Here is a 16,380-nt window from a genome sequence, read left to right as displayed (position 1 = left end):
TTATTTCACATTCCAATGTTCTTCACATAGCATAATAAGTTATATTTATTCTTAACTACATATTCCTATATATACAGCATATATATATGTATATATATATATATATATATATATATATATATATATACATATATATATATATATATATATATATATATATATATATATATATATATATAAAATATAATAATCCCTGCACTCAAAACAGGAAAAATATGTATACCACAAAGTATATGTTGAAAATACAAGAAAATTTAATAAGCAATACATTTTAAATACATAATAGATGAGCAAAATAGATGCACATACGTTAGAGCAAATCACATATAGCAAACACGAATATATGTGTAATCTCAGAATATGCAATGAAGCACAAGTGAAAATCTTGGTAAGCTATAATGTCAGCCGGAACAAGGATGCAGTCCAGTATGTAAATCAGTCACACTTATTCACACTTAGGGGTATATTTATCATAGTGTGAGCGGACATGATACAATGTAGCGTATCATGTCCGCTGCACATCGATAAATGCCGACAGAATACACTGATGAATCATCCAATAGAAAGAGAGCTGCTTAAATCCTATTGGCTGACACACTGATGAATCATCCAATAGAATGAGAGCTGCTTAAAGCCTATTGGCTGATTTGAACAGCCAATAGGATTTTAGCAGATTGGCTGATTCAAATTTTTCAGCGAATAGGAATGCAAGGGACGCCATTTTGAAACACATTCCTTGCATTGAAGATTCAGTGTACGACGGCGATCATATGAAGCGGATGCTCCGCACCGGATGTCTTCAGGATGGACCCGCTCTGCGCCGCCAGGATCAAGATAGAAGATGCCACCTGGATGAAGATAGAAGAGACTGCCTGGATGAAGACTTCTTGCCGCCTGGATGAAGATAGAAGACGCCGCCTGGATGAAGACTTCTTGCCGCCTGGATGAGGACTTCGTCGCCTGGATGAAGATAGAAGAGGCCGTCTGGATGAAGACTTCTTGCCGCCTGGATGAAGATCGTTCAAGCGGGACTTCAAAAACTGTAAGTGGATCGTCGGGGGTTAGTGTTAGGTTTTTTTAAGGGTTTTTTTAGGTTTTTTTTTTTTTTAGATTAGGGCTTGGGCTTTCTTAAAAGAGCTAAATGCCCTTTTTCAGGGCAAATGTAAAAGAGCTAAATGCCCTTTTAAGGGCATTGCCCATACAAATGCCCTTTTCAGGGCAATGGGTAGATTAGGTTTTTGGTAGAGTTAGGTTTATTATTTTGGGGGGTTAGTTGGGTGGTGGGTTTTTCTGTTGGGGGGGGGGTCTTTGTGTTTTTTTTCAGGTAAAAATCTTTATGTTGTCAATGAAGATCCGCTGATGGCTATTGCTAAAACCGCCACTTGTTACAAGATAGAATCACACCACATCCAATATTTTTTGTCAGTGTTATTATGAGTGTAACTGTACTTTAAAATCTATTTTTGATGTTTTTTGTGCAACTTTGTGTCTTGTGTAATAGTTACAGCTCACTCACCAATGCTAGAAGTAAGCTTTTTGCGCTCGTTGAATAGCGCTCCTATTACAAGTTAAATGTAAGCTGATTTTGCATGAGCACAAACCCGATACGTGTAAAAAGCTGAACTTAGAATATCACACGCACAATAATGTTTTCCCCCACAGAAGTGGATGAAGCAATAAAGTGGGGGGAAAAAATAACACCCTACTCACGTGTAATCACGATCGCATATTCTCAAGTGCACTAACTCGACATGGAAATATCAATATTTCACATTTCAATGTTCATCACATAGGAAAATATGTTCTGTTTATTCATAAATACATATTTCTACATATACCTTATGGTTATTTGGTACAATATATATCTATATACAGGCTTGCTGTATTGATTATCTGTTAAAGTAACATTGTCTGTTTAAGTATAATAGCTAACCAAGCTATTTTATAAATTATTTGCTTTGCAAGGGTTGCATTTTTAATTTAAAAAAAGGAAATAACTAAATAACTTTATTTCTAGCATTCCATTTTTTTTTTTTTTTTCTGTCTGTGTGGGTAATTAGGGGTGGGATTATTTTCACCTGTGTGTGCCTTGCAAGCCTATAAATTTAGCACATTTACTCTGTGAGCTTGCTCTTTCAGGCTTGCTGTATTGATTATCTGTTAAAGTAACATTGTCTGTTTAAGTATAATAGCTAACCAAGCTATTTTATAAATTATTTGCTTTGCAAGGGTTGCATTTTTAATTTAAAAAAAGGAAATAACTAAATAACTTTATTTCTAGCATTCCATTTTTTTTTTTTTTTCTGTCTGTGTGGGTAATTAGGGGTGGGATTATTTTCACCTGTGTGTGCCTTGCAAGCCTATAAATTTAGCACATTTACTCTGTGAGCTTGCTCTTTCAGGCTTGCTGTGTTGATTATCTGTTAAAGTAACATTGTCTGTTTAAGTATAATAGCTAACCAAGCTATTTTATAAATTATTTGCTTTGCAAGGGTTGCATTTTTAATTTAAAAAAAGGAAATAACTAAATAACTTTATTTCTAGCATTCCATTTTTTTTTTTTTTTTTCTGTCTGGGTAATTAGGGGTGGGATTATTTTCACCTGTGTGTGCCTTGCAAGCCTATAAATTTAGCACATTTACTCTGTGAGCTTGCTCTTTCAGGCTTGCTGTATTGATTATCTGTTAAAGTAACATTGTCTGTTTAAGTATAATAGCTAACCAAGCTATTTTATAAATTATTTGCTTTGCAAGGGTTGCATTTTTAATTTAAAAAAAGGAAATAACTAAATAACTTTATTTCTAGCATTCCATTTTTTTTTTTTTTTTCTGTCTGGGTAATTAGGGGTGGGATTATTTTCACCTGTGTGTGCCTTGCAAGCCTATAAATTTAGCACATTTACTCTGTGAGCTTGCTCTTTCAGGCTTGCTGTATTGATTATCTGTTAAAGTAACATTGTCTGTTTAAGTATAATAGCTAACCAAGCTATTTTATAAATTATTTGCTTTGCAAGGGTTGCATTTTTAATTTAAAAAAAGGAAATAACTAAATAACTTTATTTCTAGCATTCCATTTTTTTTTTTTCTGTCTGGGTAATTAGGGGTAGGATTATTTTCACCTGTGTGTGCCTTGCAAGCCTATAAATTTAGCACATTTACTCTATGAGCTTGCTCTTTCAGGCTTGCTGTATTGATTATCTGTTAAAGTAACATTGTCTGTTTAAGTATAATAGCTAACCAAGCTATTTTATAAATTATTTGCTTTGCAAGGGTTGCATTTTTAATTAAAAAAAAGGAAATAACTAAATAACTTTATTTCTAGCATTCCATTTTTTTTTTTCTGTCTGGGTAATTAGGGGTGGGATTATTTTCACCTGTGTGTGCCTTGCAAGCCTATAAATTTAGCACATTTACTCGGTGAGCTTGCTCTTTCAGGCTTGCTGTATTGATTATCTGTTAAAGTAACATTGTCTGTTTAAGTATAATAGCTAACCAAGCTATTTTATAAATTATTTGCTTTGCAAGGGTTGCATTTTTAATTTAAAAAAAGGAAATAACTAAATAACTTTATTTCTAGCATTCCATTTTTTTTTTTTTTTCTGTCTGGGTAATTAGGGGTGGGATTATTTTCACCTGTGTGTGCCTTGCAAGCCTATAAATTTAGCACATTTACTCTGTGAGCTTGCTCTTTCAGGCTTGCTGTATTGATTATCTGTTAAAGTAACATTGTCTGTTTAAGTATAATAGCTAACCAAGCTATTTTATAAATTATTTGCTTTGCAAGGGTTGCATTTTTAATTTAAAAAAAGGAAATAACTAAATAACTTTATTTCTAGCATTCCATTTTTTTTTTTTTTTTTCTGTCTGGGTAATTAGGGGTGGGATTATTTTCACCTGTGTGTGCCTTGCAAGCCTATAAATTTAGCACATTTACTCTGTGAGCTTGCTCTTTCAGGCTTGCTGTATTGATTATCTGTTAAAGTAACATTGTCTGTTTAAGTATAATAGCTAACCAAGCTATTTTATAAATTATTTGCTTTGCAAGGGTTGCATTTTTAATTTAAAAAAAGGAAATAACTAAATAACTTTATTTCTAGCATTCCATTTTTTTTTTTTTTTTCTTCTGTCTGGGTAATTAGGGGTGGGATTATTTTCACCTGTGTGTGCCTTGCAAGCCTATAAATTTAGCACATTTACTCTGTGAGCTTGCTCTTTCAGGCTTGCTGTATTGATTATCTGTTAAAGTAACATTGTCTGTTTAAGTATAATAGCTAACCAAGCTATTTTATAAATTATTTGCTTTGCAAGGGTTGCATTTTTAATTTAAAAAAAGGAAATAACTAAATAACTTTATTTCTAGCATTCCATTTTTTTTTTTTTTTTTTTTCTGTCTGGGTAATTAGGGGTGGGATTATTTTCACCTGTGTGTGCCTTGCAAGCCTATAAATTTAGCACATTTACTCTGTGAGCTTGCTCTTTCAGGCTTGCTGTATTGATTATCTGTTAAAGTAACATTGTCTGTTTAAGTATAATAGCTAACCAAGCTATTTTATAAATTATTTGCTTTGCAAGGGTTGCATTTTTAATTTAAAAAAAGGAAATAACTAAATAACTTTATTTCTAGCATTCCATTTTTTTTTTTTTTTTCTGTCTGGGTAATTAGGGGTGGGATTATTTTCACCTGTGTGTGCCTTGCAAGCCTATAAATTTAGCACATTTACTCTGTGAGCTTGCTCTTTCAGGCTTGCTGTATTGATTATCTGTTAAAGTAACATTGTCTGTTTAAGTATAATAGCTAACCAAGCTATTTTATAAATTATTTGCTTTGCAAGGGTTGCATTTTTAATTTAAAAAAAGGAAATAACTAAATAACTTTATTTCTAGCATTCCATTTTTTTTTTTTTTTCTGTCTGGGTAATTAGGGGTGGGATTATTTTCACCTGTGTGTGCCTTGCAAGCCTATAAATTTAGCACATTTACTCTGTGAGCTTGCTCTTTCAGGCTTGCTGTATTGATTATCTGTTAAAGTAACATTGTCTGTTTAAGTATAATAGCTAACCAAGCTATTTTATAAATTATTTGCTTTGCAAGGGTTGCATTTTTAATTTAAAAAAAGGAAATAACTAAATAACTTTATTTCTAGCATTCCATTTTTTTTTTTTTTTCTTCTGTCTGGGTAATTAGGGGTGGGATTATTTTCACCTGTGCGTGCCTTGCAAGCCTATAAATTTAGCACATTTACTCTGTGAGCTTGCTCTTTCAGGCTTGCTGTATTGATTATCTGTTAAAGTAACATTGTCTGTTTAAGTATAATAGCTAACCAAGCTATTTTATAAATTATTTGCTTTGCAAGGGTTGCATTTTTAATTTAAAAAAAGGAAATAACTAAATAACTTTATTTCTAGCATTCCATTTTTTTTTTTTTTTCTTCTGTCTGGGTAATTAGGGGTGGGATTATTTTCACCTGTGCGTGCCTTGCAAGCCTATAAATTTAGCACATTTACTCTGTGAGCTTGCTCTTTCAGGCTTGCTGTATTGATTATCTGTTAAAGTAACATTGTCTGTTTAAGTATAATAGTTAGCTAACCAAGGTAGTTAGGCAAACAAGGTTTTGGAGTAACCAAGGGGAAATATATTTATTTTATATTTTTAAGTTAAACCTTTTATTAAGAATGTGTGAGAATCTCATTCAGTGTACAGCTTGCAACATGTTTGCATCACTGGAGCAGCCGCTTCTGGGATTATATGTTTGTGGCAAGTGCGAGCATATTGTCTCTTTAGAAACTCGTATTGGGGATCTGGAGGAACGAATTGCAACACTACATGAAATTCAGACACTTGAAAGGGAAATGGATAGGACTGAGCTGGTTGTTAATGGTTCCAGCAGTGGGAATGGGGAGGATTCAGATGAGGAGACTCCAGGATGTAGCTGGGTCACAGTAAGAGGGCGAAGTAAGCGGAAGAGACAGGCCAGTTCTGAGCTGGTACACCCCAATAGATTTGCAAGATTAAGTGAAGATGTTGGGGATATCAGTTCAGGGGTGGCAGTGTCAGATAGGGCCGTGTTGCCTAGTATAGTGAACAGCCCTTTAGCTGTGGAAGAGGAGCATACTATGGTGGGCAGTCCTTCAGTCATGGAAGAGGGGCATACAAGTCAGGGCCAGAGGCAGATGTTGGTGGTAGGAGACTCTATTATAAGGAAGGTTGATAGGGTAATTTGTCATCCAGACCCTTTACATAGAACAGTTTGCTGTCTTCCAGGGGCTCGTGTTAGGCATATTGTGGAGCGTATTGATAGATTGTTAGAGGGATGTGGGTCTGATCCTGCAGTCATGGTGCATATTGGTACTAATGAAGGAATCAGTGGGAGATGGAGTCCTAAAAAATGACTTCAGGGAGTTAGGTAGCAAGCTTAAAGCAAGGACCTCCAAAGTAATATTTTCTGAGATATTACCAGTGCCGTGTGTTAACTCAGTAAGGCAGAAGGAGCTAAGGTCTGTTAATTCATGGCTAAAAACATGGTGTAAAAATGAGGGGTTTGACTTTTTAGAACACTGGGCTGATTTTTCACTAGGGTACAATTTGTACAGTAAGGATGGATTGCACCTGAATGACATGGGTGCAGGTGTGTTGGGGGAAAGGATGGTAGCACGTTTAGAGAACCTTTTAAACTAGGCAAAGGGGGGGTGGGTCAATTAGAACAAAATAGAACAGAGAGATCAGTCTCTGAATATGTCACTCCCTTAATATCTCAAGGAAGGGATGACTTAAGAAATGTCACATTAGAAAGTATAGAGGAAAGTACACCAAGTAGCAGCAGAAAGCACATGAAAATTAAATGTATGACAACAAATGCAAGAAGCATGACAGGTAAAATGGGGGAGCTGACGCTCTTAGTTGCAGAAGAGGACTATGATGTTATCAGTATAACTGAAACTTGGTGGGATGATTCACATGACTGGGCAGTTAACTTAGAGGGGTATACATTATTTAGGAGGGACAGGAATAATAAAAGGGGTGGAGGAATTTGCATGTATATTAAACCTGACCTTAAACCTACAATAAGGGAAGATATTTATGATACAAGTGACAATGTAGAGACCCTGTGGGTTGAAATAAAGAGTGGGGGGAAAAATCCTAAAAAAATATTACTAGGAACATGCTACAAGCCTCCCAACATTAGTGACCCGGAGGAAACTCAACTACTTATACAAATAGGTAAGGCTGCTAATAACAGTGCTGTAATTATGGGAGATTTTAACTACCCTGATATAAACTGGGCCAATGAAACTAGTAATTCAGCTAAGGGGGATAGATTTTTAAATGTTCTCAGGGATAACTTCTTGTCACAATTAATAGAGGAGCCAACTAGGAGTAAAGCTATATTGGATTTAGTGCTATCAAACAATACAGATATAATATCAAACATAGAAGTTAAAGAACATTTGGGTAACAGTGATCATAACATGGTCACATTTGAAATCTCTTTTCATATGCAGTGTTTTAAAGGCTTAACTAAGACTTTTAATTTCAAGAAAGCAAAATTCAACGATTTAAGGAAATCATTAAATAATATAAATTGGGACAATGTATTTTCTAATAAAAATACAGAGGATAAATGGATAATATTTAAAAATTTGTTAAATAAATATACATATCAATACATACCATATGGTTATAAAAATAAAAAAACTAAGCCGTTATGGCTAAATAAAAATGTGTTAAGAGAAATTAGGAAAAAACGTAGGGCATTTAAATTATTAAAAGAAAATAGTACAGACTCGGCATACAATATTTATAAGGAATGTAACAAAGCATGCAAAAAAGCAATCACATTAGCCAAAATTGAAAATGAAAAATTAATTGCCAAGGATTCTAACCCTAAAAGGTTCTTTAAGTACATAAATAGCAAAAAATCTAAGAAGGATAATATAGGTACATTAAAATGTGTGGAGGGTAGCATGATAAATAATGACAGGGAGAAGGCTGAGGTTCTAAACCAGTTTTTTTCTTCCGTATACACAAGAGAGGAACCATTGAATGATACTTTGGAACAGAATAGAACATGCCAGTCCATACCACTAACTGGGTTTTGTTTAGAGGATATCAGGAAAAAACTAAAAAATATTAAGGTAAATAAAACTCCAGGCCCAGATGGAATACACCCAAGGGTGTTAAGTGAATTTAGCACTGTTATAGACAAACCTTTACTCTTAATTTTTCAAGACTCATTATCCTCAGGCATGGTACCCCAGGATTGGCGTAAAGCTGATGTGGTGCCACTCTTCAAAAAGGGAAGCAGGGATGATCCAGGAAGCTATAGACCAGTTAGTCTGACATCAATAGTGGGGAAGATATTTGAAGGGATTATAAGGGATTATATTGATGAGCATATTTGTGTAAACAAGATTATGAGTTCTAATCAGCATGGCTTTAGGAGAAATAGATCATGTCAAACTAATCTAATTAGATTCTACGAGGAAGTAAGTAAAAATATAGATAAAGGGGAATCAGTTGATGTGATATACTTAGATTTTGCAAAGGCATTTGATACAGTGCCACATGAGAGATTAATGCACAAAATTAAGGGACTGGGAATAGCTGAAAATGTTAGCTCATGGATAAATAACTGGATAAAAGATAGGGAGCAACGAGTAGTAGTAAATGGATCATACTCAGATTGGACAAAGGTAATCAGTGGCGTCCCCCAGGGATCAGTACTGGGCCCTGTTCTTTTTAATATTTTTATAAATGACTTGGAGCAAGGATTAAATAGCGACATCTCTATTTTTGCAGATGATACTAAGTTAAGTAAGGTCATTAGGTCAAAGCAGGACGAACTCTCTTTACAAAGGGATTTACTAAAATTAGAACTATGGGCAAGTGAATGGAAAATGAGATTTAATACGGAAAAATGTAAGGTTCTACATTTTGGAAGTAAAAATAAGCAGGCTACGTATTTTTTAAATGGGACAAGACTTAGCCAAACACAGGAGGAAAGGGATTTGGGAGTAGTAATAGATAACAAGCTAAAGATGAGTGCACAATGCAGGGCAGCGGCTTCAAAGGCTAATAAGATACTAGCATGTATTAAAAGAGGCATTGATTCAAGGGAGGAAAGCATAATTCTGTCATTAGATAAAGCCCTGGTAAGACCTCACCTTGAGTTTGGAGTGCAGTTCTGGGGACCGATTGCTAAAAAAGATATTGCAGAACTAGAAAAAGTTCAGAGAAGGGCCACAAAGCTAATAAGGGGATTGGAGAAATTAACCTATGAGGAGAGGCTAGCCAAACTGGGTCTGTTCTCTTTAGAAAAAAGGCGCTTGAGAGGTGACATGATTACTTTATATAAATATATTCAAGGCCCATATACAGAGATGGCAGAAGCTCTTTTTATTCCAAGAAAATTGTTTCTGACAAGAGGTCATAATTTAAGGTTGGAGGAAAGGAGATTTAAACTCCTGCAACGGAAACGTTTTTTCACTGTAAGAGCAATAAAATTGTGGAACTCATTACCAAAGGAGGTAGTGAATGCCAATACCATAGATTCATTTAAAAATAGTCTGGATAAATTTCTGTATATAAACAAAATTCATGGATATGATTGCTAGTATTAAATGGGTCACATTAAGCTTAACTGGAGCTTTTTGTAAGTATTTTAGATTTGTATAGGTTGAACTCGATGGACTTCAGTCTTTTTTCAACCTTATCTACTATGTTACTATGTATGTTACTATATATAGATGATCATTTATAGGTATAGATATACACATATATATATATATATATATATATATATATATATATATATATATATATATAGTAATATCCATTTATAAGTACAAATAACATATTCTACTATGTGCAGAACATTGGAATGTAAAATATGTACAGTAAATACATAGTTAAAACCTTTATTAAATATGAATATTGCATAAATATGCTTTTGCATGTTTTCATATAGTTGAGTCTATGGTTCCGAATTATCAATGTCTGTCCGACATGATACGCTGTAGCGTATCATGTCAGACAGACATCGCTGAATGCCGACAGCATACGCTGTCGGCCTTTAGCATTGCACAAACAGTTCTATTGAACTGCTTGTGCAATGCCGCCCCCTGCAGATTCACAGGCAATCGACCGCTTGCAGGGGGTGTCAGTCATTTCATGTCTGCAGCCTCAGAACAGTCTTAAAGGGACACTGAACCCACATTTTTTCTTTTGTGATTCAGATAAAGCATGCAATTTTAAGCAACTTTCTCATTTACTCCTATTATCAAATTTTCTTCATTCTCTTGGTATCTTTATTTGAAAAGCAAGAATGTAAGTTTAGATTCCGGCCCATTTTTGGTGAATAACCTGGATTGTACTTGCTGATTGGTGGATACATTCACCCACCAATAAACAAGTGCTTCCCAGGGTGCTGAACTAAAAATTGTCTGGCTCCTTAGCTAAGGTGCCATCTTTTTCAAATAAAGATAGCAAGAGAATTAAGAAAAATTGATAATAGGAGTAAATTAGAAATATGCTTAAAATTGCATGCTCTATCTGAATCACGAAAGAAAACATTTGGGTTCAGTGTCCCTTTAAGACTGCTGCTTCATAACTGCTGTTTCCAGTGAGCCTTCAGGCTCGCGCGGAAACAGGGGCATCATTGGCCGTTCAGCCCTTGATAAATCGGCCCAATTATGTGTGTACATATGTATTTATATGTGTATATTTGTCTGTACATACATACAGTATCTTACAAAAGTTAGTACATCCCTCACATTTTTGTAAATATTTTATTATATCTTTTCATGTGACAACACTGAAGAAATTACACTTTGCTACAATGTAAAGTAGTGAGTGTACAGCCTGTATAACAGTATACATTTTCTGTCCCCTCAAAATAACTCAACACACAGCAATTAATGTCTAAACCGTTGGCAACAAAAGTGAGTACACCCCTTAGTTGGGCCCAATTAGCCATTTTCCCTCCCCGGTGTCATGCGACTCGTTAGTGTTACAAGGTTTCAGGTGTGAATGGGGAGCAGGTGTGTTAAATTTGCTGTTATCGCTCCCACACTCTCTCATACTGGTCACTGAAAGTTTAACATGGGACCTCATGGCAAAGAACTCTCTGAGGATCTGAAAAAAAGAATTGTTGCTCTACATAAATATGGCCTAGGCAATAAGAAGATTGCCAAGACCCTAAAACTTAGCTGCAGCATGGTGGGCAAGACCATACAGCGGTTTCACAGGACAGGTTCCACTCAGAACAGGCCTCACCATGATTGACCAAAGAAGTTGAGTGCACATGCTCAGAGTCATATCCAGAGGTTGTCTTTGGGAAATTGACGTATGAGTGCTGTCAGCATTGCTGCAGAGGTTGAAGGGATGGGGGGTCAGCCTGTCAGTGCTCAGACCAATACGCCACCCACTGCATCAAATTGGTCTGCATGGCTGTCGTCCCAGAAGGAAGCCTCTTCTAAAGATGATGCACAAGAAAGCCCACAAACAGTTTGCTGAAGACAAGCAGACTAAGGACATGGATTACTGGAACCATGTCCTATGGTCCAATGAGACTAAGATAAACTTATTTGGTTCAGATGGTGTCAAGCGTGTGTGGCAGCAACCAGGTGAGGAGTACAAAGACAAGTGTGTCTTGCCAACAGTCAAGCATGGTGGTGGGAGTGTTATGGTCTGGGCCTGCATGAGTACTGCCGGCACTGTGGAACTACAGTTCATTGGGGGAACCATGAATGCCAACATGTACTGTGACATATTGAAGCAGAGCTTCAGAGACTGGGCCACAGGGCAGTATTCCAGCAGGATAATGACCCCAAACACACCTCCAAGACGACCACTGCCTTGCTAAAGAAGCTGAGGGTAAAGGTGGTGGACTGGCCAAGCATGTCTCCAGACCTAAACCCTATTGAGCATTTGTGGGGCATCCTCAAATGGAAGGTGGGGGACCAACATCCACTAGCTCCGTAATGTCGTCATGGAGGAGTGGAAAAGGACCCCAGTGGCAACCTGTGAAGCTCTGGTGAACTCCATGCCCAAGAGTGTTAAGGCAGTGCTGGAAAATAATGGTGGTTACACAAAATATTGACACTTTGGGCCCAATTTGGACATTTCTACTTAGGGGTGTACTCACTTTTGTTGCCAACGGTTTAGACATTAATGGCTGTGTGTTGAGTTATTTTGAGGGGACAGCAAATTAACACTGTTATACAGGCTGTACACTCACTACTTTACATTGCAGCAAAGTGACATTTCTTCAGTGTTGTCACATGAAAATATATAATAAAATATTTACAAAAATGTGAGGGGTGTACTCACTTTTGTGAGATACTGAATACACACATATAAATACATCTGTACACACATATAAACATATACATATATGCATGCATACATATACAGCTTTAGACATGTATATGTATTTATCTCTATGTTAAAGCCATTTGGCTTTTTTTCTAACACCTGAGACCTCATAACCTCTTTGAGCCCTTATAACTTTTTTGTGCAATTTTTTTAAATATTTTTATTAGATGGTGTTATTATGAGTAAAACTGTACTTTGTAATGTATTTTTGAAGTGTTTGTAATACTTTTTGTTTCGCTAAACAGTTAACCAGAGCTCTAAGAACGTGGAAATCATTCTAGCATAAATTGCAATAGTTCTCACTCATTTGCATTTACTTTCAACTTGTAATATGAGCGGTAAACCTGACAAGCGCTAACACTCATGATAAACCTCTCTTCACTTGTGCATAACTTTTTTAAAAATATTTATTCAATAGTGTTCCTATGAGTGTAACTGTACTTTTAAATGTATTTTTGATGTGTGTTGTGACACTGTGGGTGTAACCAGTGCTCTGAAGACACGCTATCCAGACATGCGTTAAATTCAATTTCGCTCAAGAAATTGCATTTATTTTCAAGTTGAAATACGAGCACTATTTCAGATGAGTGCAAACAGCTGCAATAAACCTGATATTGCTTGCGCGCAACAGCGCACCACTCATAATCTAACCATTCATCTTTACAATGTTTTAAACAGCTATAAAATCAGTAAATTCAATCAGCTGACTGATAATGGAGTAATTAATCAAAACTTAAAAAAACGGAATGTCAAAAATTACACACCACGTTTAGCTTGAGTAAACAAAAATTAATTAAAATGCATAGGCAAGCCAGTAGGAAGATGATTGATAGGATTATATATAAACCTCAATCATATGAGGTAAGATGATGGCCATAGTGGAGGGAGGAAACTTCTTCCCACGTAGTTGTAGCATTTGTGCCACTTGGAATACGGTGGAACATTTGTGCCTTTAGTATGGTTTTAATACAGATCACTTATAAGTCTGGAAAATAAAGAACAAAGACTGAGAAAATAGCGTAATCCTGTTTAATAAATATACAAGGCACAAAGTATGCTTATAAGAGCCGCACTCACATAGATCAACCTCAATAATCATCCTCAATTTAATATGTGGTATCAGATGCGTTCAATGTTTGTAAAAAGTCTTATTCACAGATGGTGCAACAGTATTGTATGGTATATATGTCACTGGTGCTTCTGGATGTTGTGGTAAAAGACCCCAGTGATTCCTCACAGTACTTAGTTCACATTATCCACAGGTGTCCCACCGAGAAACCTGGCTATCAAATTTATTTTAAACAGCAGAAAATATCTGTACCTTTTTTGAACGTTAGTAATTTTAAAGATAGTGTGGACTGAGTACTATGAGGAATCACCGGGGACATTTACCGCAACATCCAGAAGCACCGGGGACATTTACCATACGATACTCCTGCACCATCTGCGAATAAGACTTTATCAAACAGAGAATGCATCTTATACCTTATATAAAATTGAGGTTGAGAGTGTGGCTTTTATGAGCATACTTTTATTGTGCTATGTATAGTTATTATTAATAGGATTACATTTTTTTTTCCTTCTTTGTCCTTTTTTTTTTTCTCGACTTATAGGAGATCCGTATTAAAACCATACTGAAGGCAAAAAAGTTTCACCATATTCCATGTGTCACAAATACTACAACCACGTGGGAAGAAAGTTCCTCCCTCCACTATGGCCATCACCTTACCTCATACGATTGAGATTTTTACCATGAGTAGATCAATTTGTCGCTTCCTTGACTACATAATTCATTGTTTATGATTATATTGGACTACGCTGTTTGTGGGGGCGTAACATGGACACTCACAGAAATTGGGTCTCTTTTACACCTCTCTTTTAACATTGTAGCAGCTCCCGATTTATTTTACACTTATTTAGAAGTATCTTTTAAATTATTACTTTTCCCATATAAGGGAAATACACACATTTTTTAGACTATTTAAAGGGACATTCCAGTCAAAATTTAAATGCAGTTAGATGAATTACATATTTGAATAAAAACATATTATCAATATACTTGTGTTGCAAAAAATGCTTTTAGTAAAAGTTATCACTGATTTAGTGTTAACATTGTTCTTTGCCCATGCATGTGAAGCATAGCTAGATATTCTCAGTGCATCAGCATTTTAAATACTGCAGCTGCTCAAAGCGCTATTGAGGCTTGTATCATGCCAGTAATAAACACATTGAATGATTACCTTAAGGTACAAGCACCTTAGGCTCTCTCAACAAGTGCTGTGTTTAAAATGTTGGTACACAGTGCATACTTAAATACACATTTTAAACAGCAATAGCTTTTATTAGAAGCATTGTTGCTAATACATGTATATGACAAAAACTCTTCTATTCAAAACCAAAATGCATCCATGTAGATTACAATTTTGGCTGAAATGTCCCTTTAAACATTGAATTTCATTCAGAGAAATATATATAATAAGAAAAATAATCCTAATAGCGCCCCCCCAGAAACACACTAGATTGTTCCCTAATTCAAGTACTAAAGTGTTGGTTCACTTTGTTTCATATATATATATCCTAGATTTTAATTTTTTTCCCTTATTTGTTGAAAGAAAAACTGTCCTCTGTCTAATATTGAATGTTGGGAAACAATAAACTTGATAATGAATTTAGAGCTGTTCACTTGAATTATTATTATTTTTCTTTGTGGTAATAATGCATCTCTCCCTTACCTACAGATTATGCTTTTGAATCTCAGCACACAGGCATTGCTGAAGTATCCTTGCCTGCTATAATTGTCTCAAGAGGATCAGCTGCAAGTATATCATTTATGTTTTCATACATTCTGTTGACTATGTGCCGAAATCTCATCACTTTTCTGAGGGAGACATTTTTAAATCAATATATCCCATTTGATGCTGCAGTGGATTTTCACCGTCTCATTGCAAAAACAGCAATTATATTAACAGGTGGGCATTTTTTTATTTTTTTGCCATTTTCCACTGCCATTGTATTACTAAGAATATTGTTTATAGCTTGTGCACTCCATAGTGAAAACATTACTTTTCACTAAGGCCAATTGAATAATTAATGTCTTCCAAAAATACTTAAAAGAACATTAAACTCAAAATTTGATTCCCCAGGAAATATTTAATTATCCATTGTAAATACTAATCTTTTCAATCTCCTTTTTTAACTGCATTTCCCTTAATTCTTTTCTGAAAATCTTTGTTTTCATTGTACTCAACAGAGACTGGGGTGTAATTCTGTGGAATTCAGAACCTTCCCGCATGCTGTACAGTAATTGATTGATTTGTGCAGGAACTCTTTTATAGATAAATTTATGTGTTCGCATTGCTAGGAAGCATTGCACTCAAGAGAGGGCTGTTCCATAGGCTCCTATAGGTGCCTTGTTCTGATGCCATCACATAGTAAGACATAAATATATATGTATATAAGCATATACATATATATTTACATTGTGGTCTATGGGAACATACAGTTCCTATAGACCACAATGTAAAGGCACTTTTAAGTGCCGTTTTTTTTCTAGCACCCCCCTCCCACCAACTTTAAAGCCCCAAAACTGCCTAGTGCTGTTTTTTTATTATTAAAAAAAATGCTAGATTTTTTTTTAAATTAAAAACTACAATGCCCTCTATTTTGAGGGTATTTGGGGCACTTTTAGAAAATTAACCAGAGATCCAATCTCTGGTTAATCTTTGGAGCCCTTGTAATAGCTGGTTAATTATTGTGCTCCCACAAACAGGCAAATTTGCCCGTTTGTGGGAGCGCAATCATTTTGCATTCCACTAGTAATCTAGCCCTTATTGTAAATCTTTCAAAGGGGTTACATTTTGATATATACAAAAAAAAATGTTAATGCCCATTATATTGCGCTCACTGTTTTCATTATTATTATCAGCTATTTATAAAGCACCAACATTTTACTCACCGTTATACAAAAGTACACTCACTGGCCACTTTATTAGGTACACCTTGCTAGTAC

The 16,380-nt window shown here is 35.4% G+C and overlaps 1 protein-coding gene across 1 annotated transcript in view; it reads left to right on the top strand.

Annotated features, from left to right (window-relative positions):
• The window catches only part of LOC128663307 (dual oxidase 1-like), a 485,563-nt gene that overhangs the window by 381,719 nt on the left and 87,464 nt on the right, over positions 1–16,380 (top strand). Inside the window, exon 24 of the mRNA XM_053717572.1 lies at positions 15,110–15,340. Coding sequence (XP_053573547.1) covers positions 15,110–15,340 — 231 coding nt within the window. The remainder of the gene's footprint in view (positions 1–15,109; positions 15,341–16,380) is intronic.

Source organism: Bombina bombina, chromosome 6 (assembly GCF_027579735.1).
Source record: "Bombina bombina isolate aBomBom1 chromosome 6, aBomBom1.pri, whole genome shotgun sequence".
NCBI classification, from domain to species: domain Eukaryota; kingdom Metazoa; phylum Chordata; class Amphibia; order Anura; family Bombinatoridae; genus Bombina; species Bombina bombina.
This window is presented reverse-complemented; position numbering and strand designations above follow the sequence as displayed.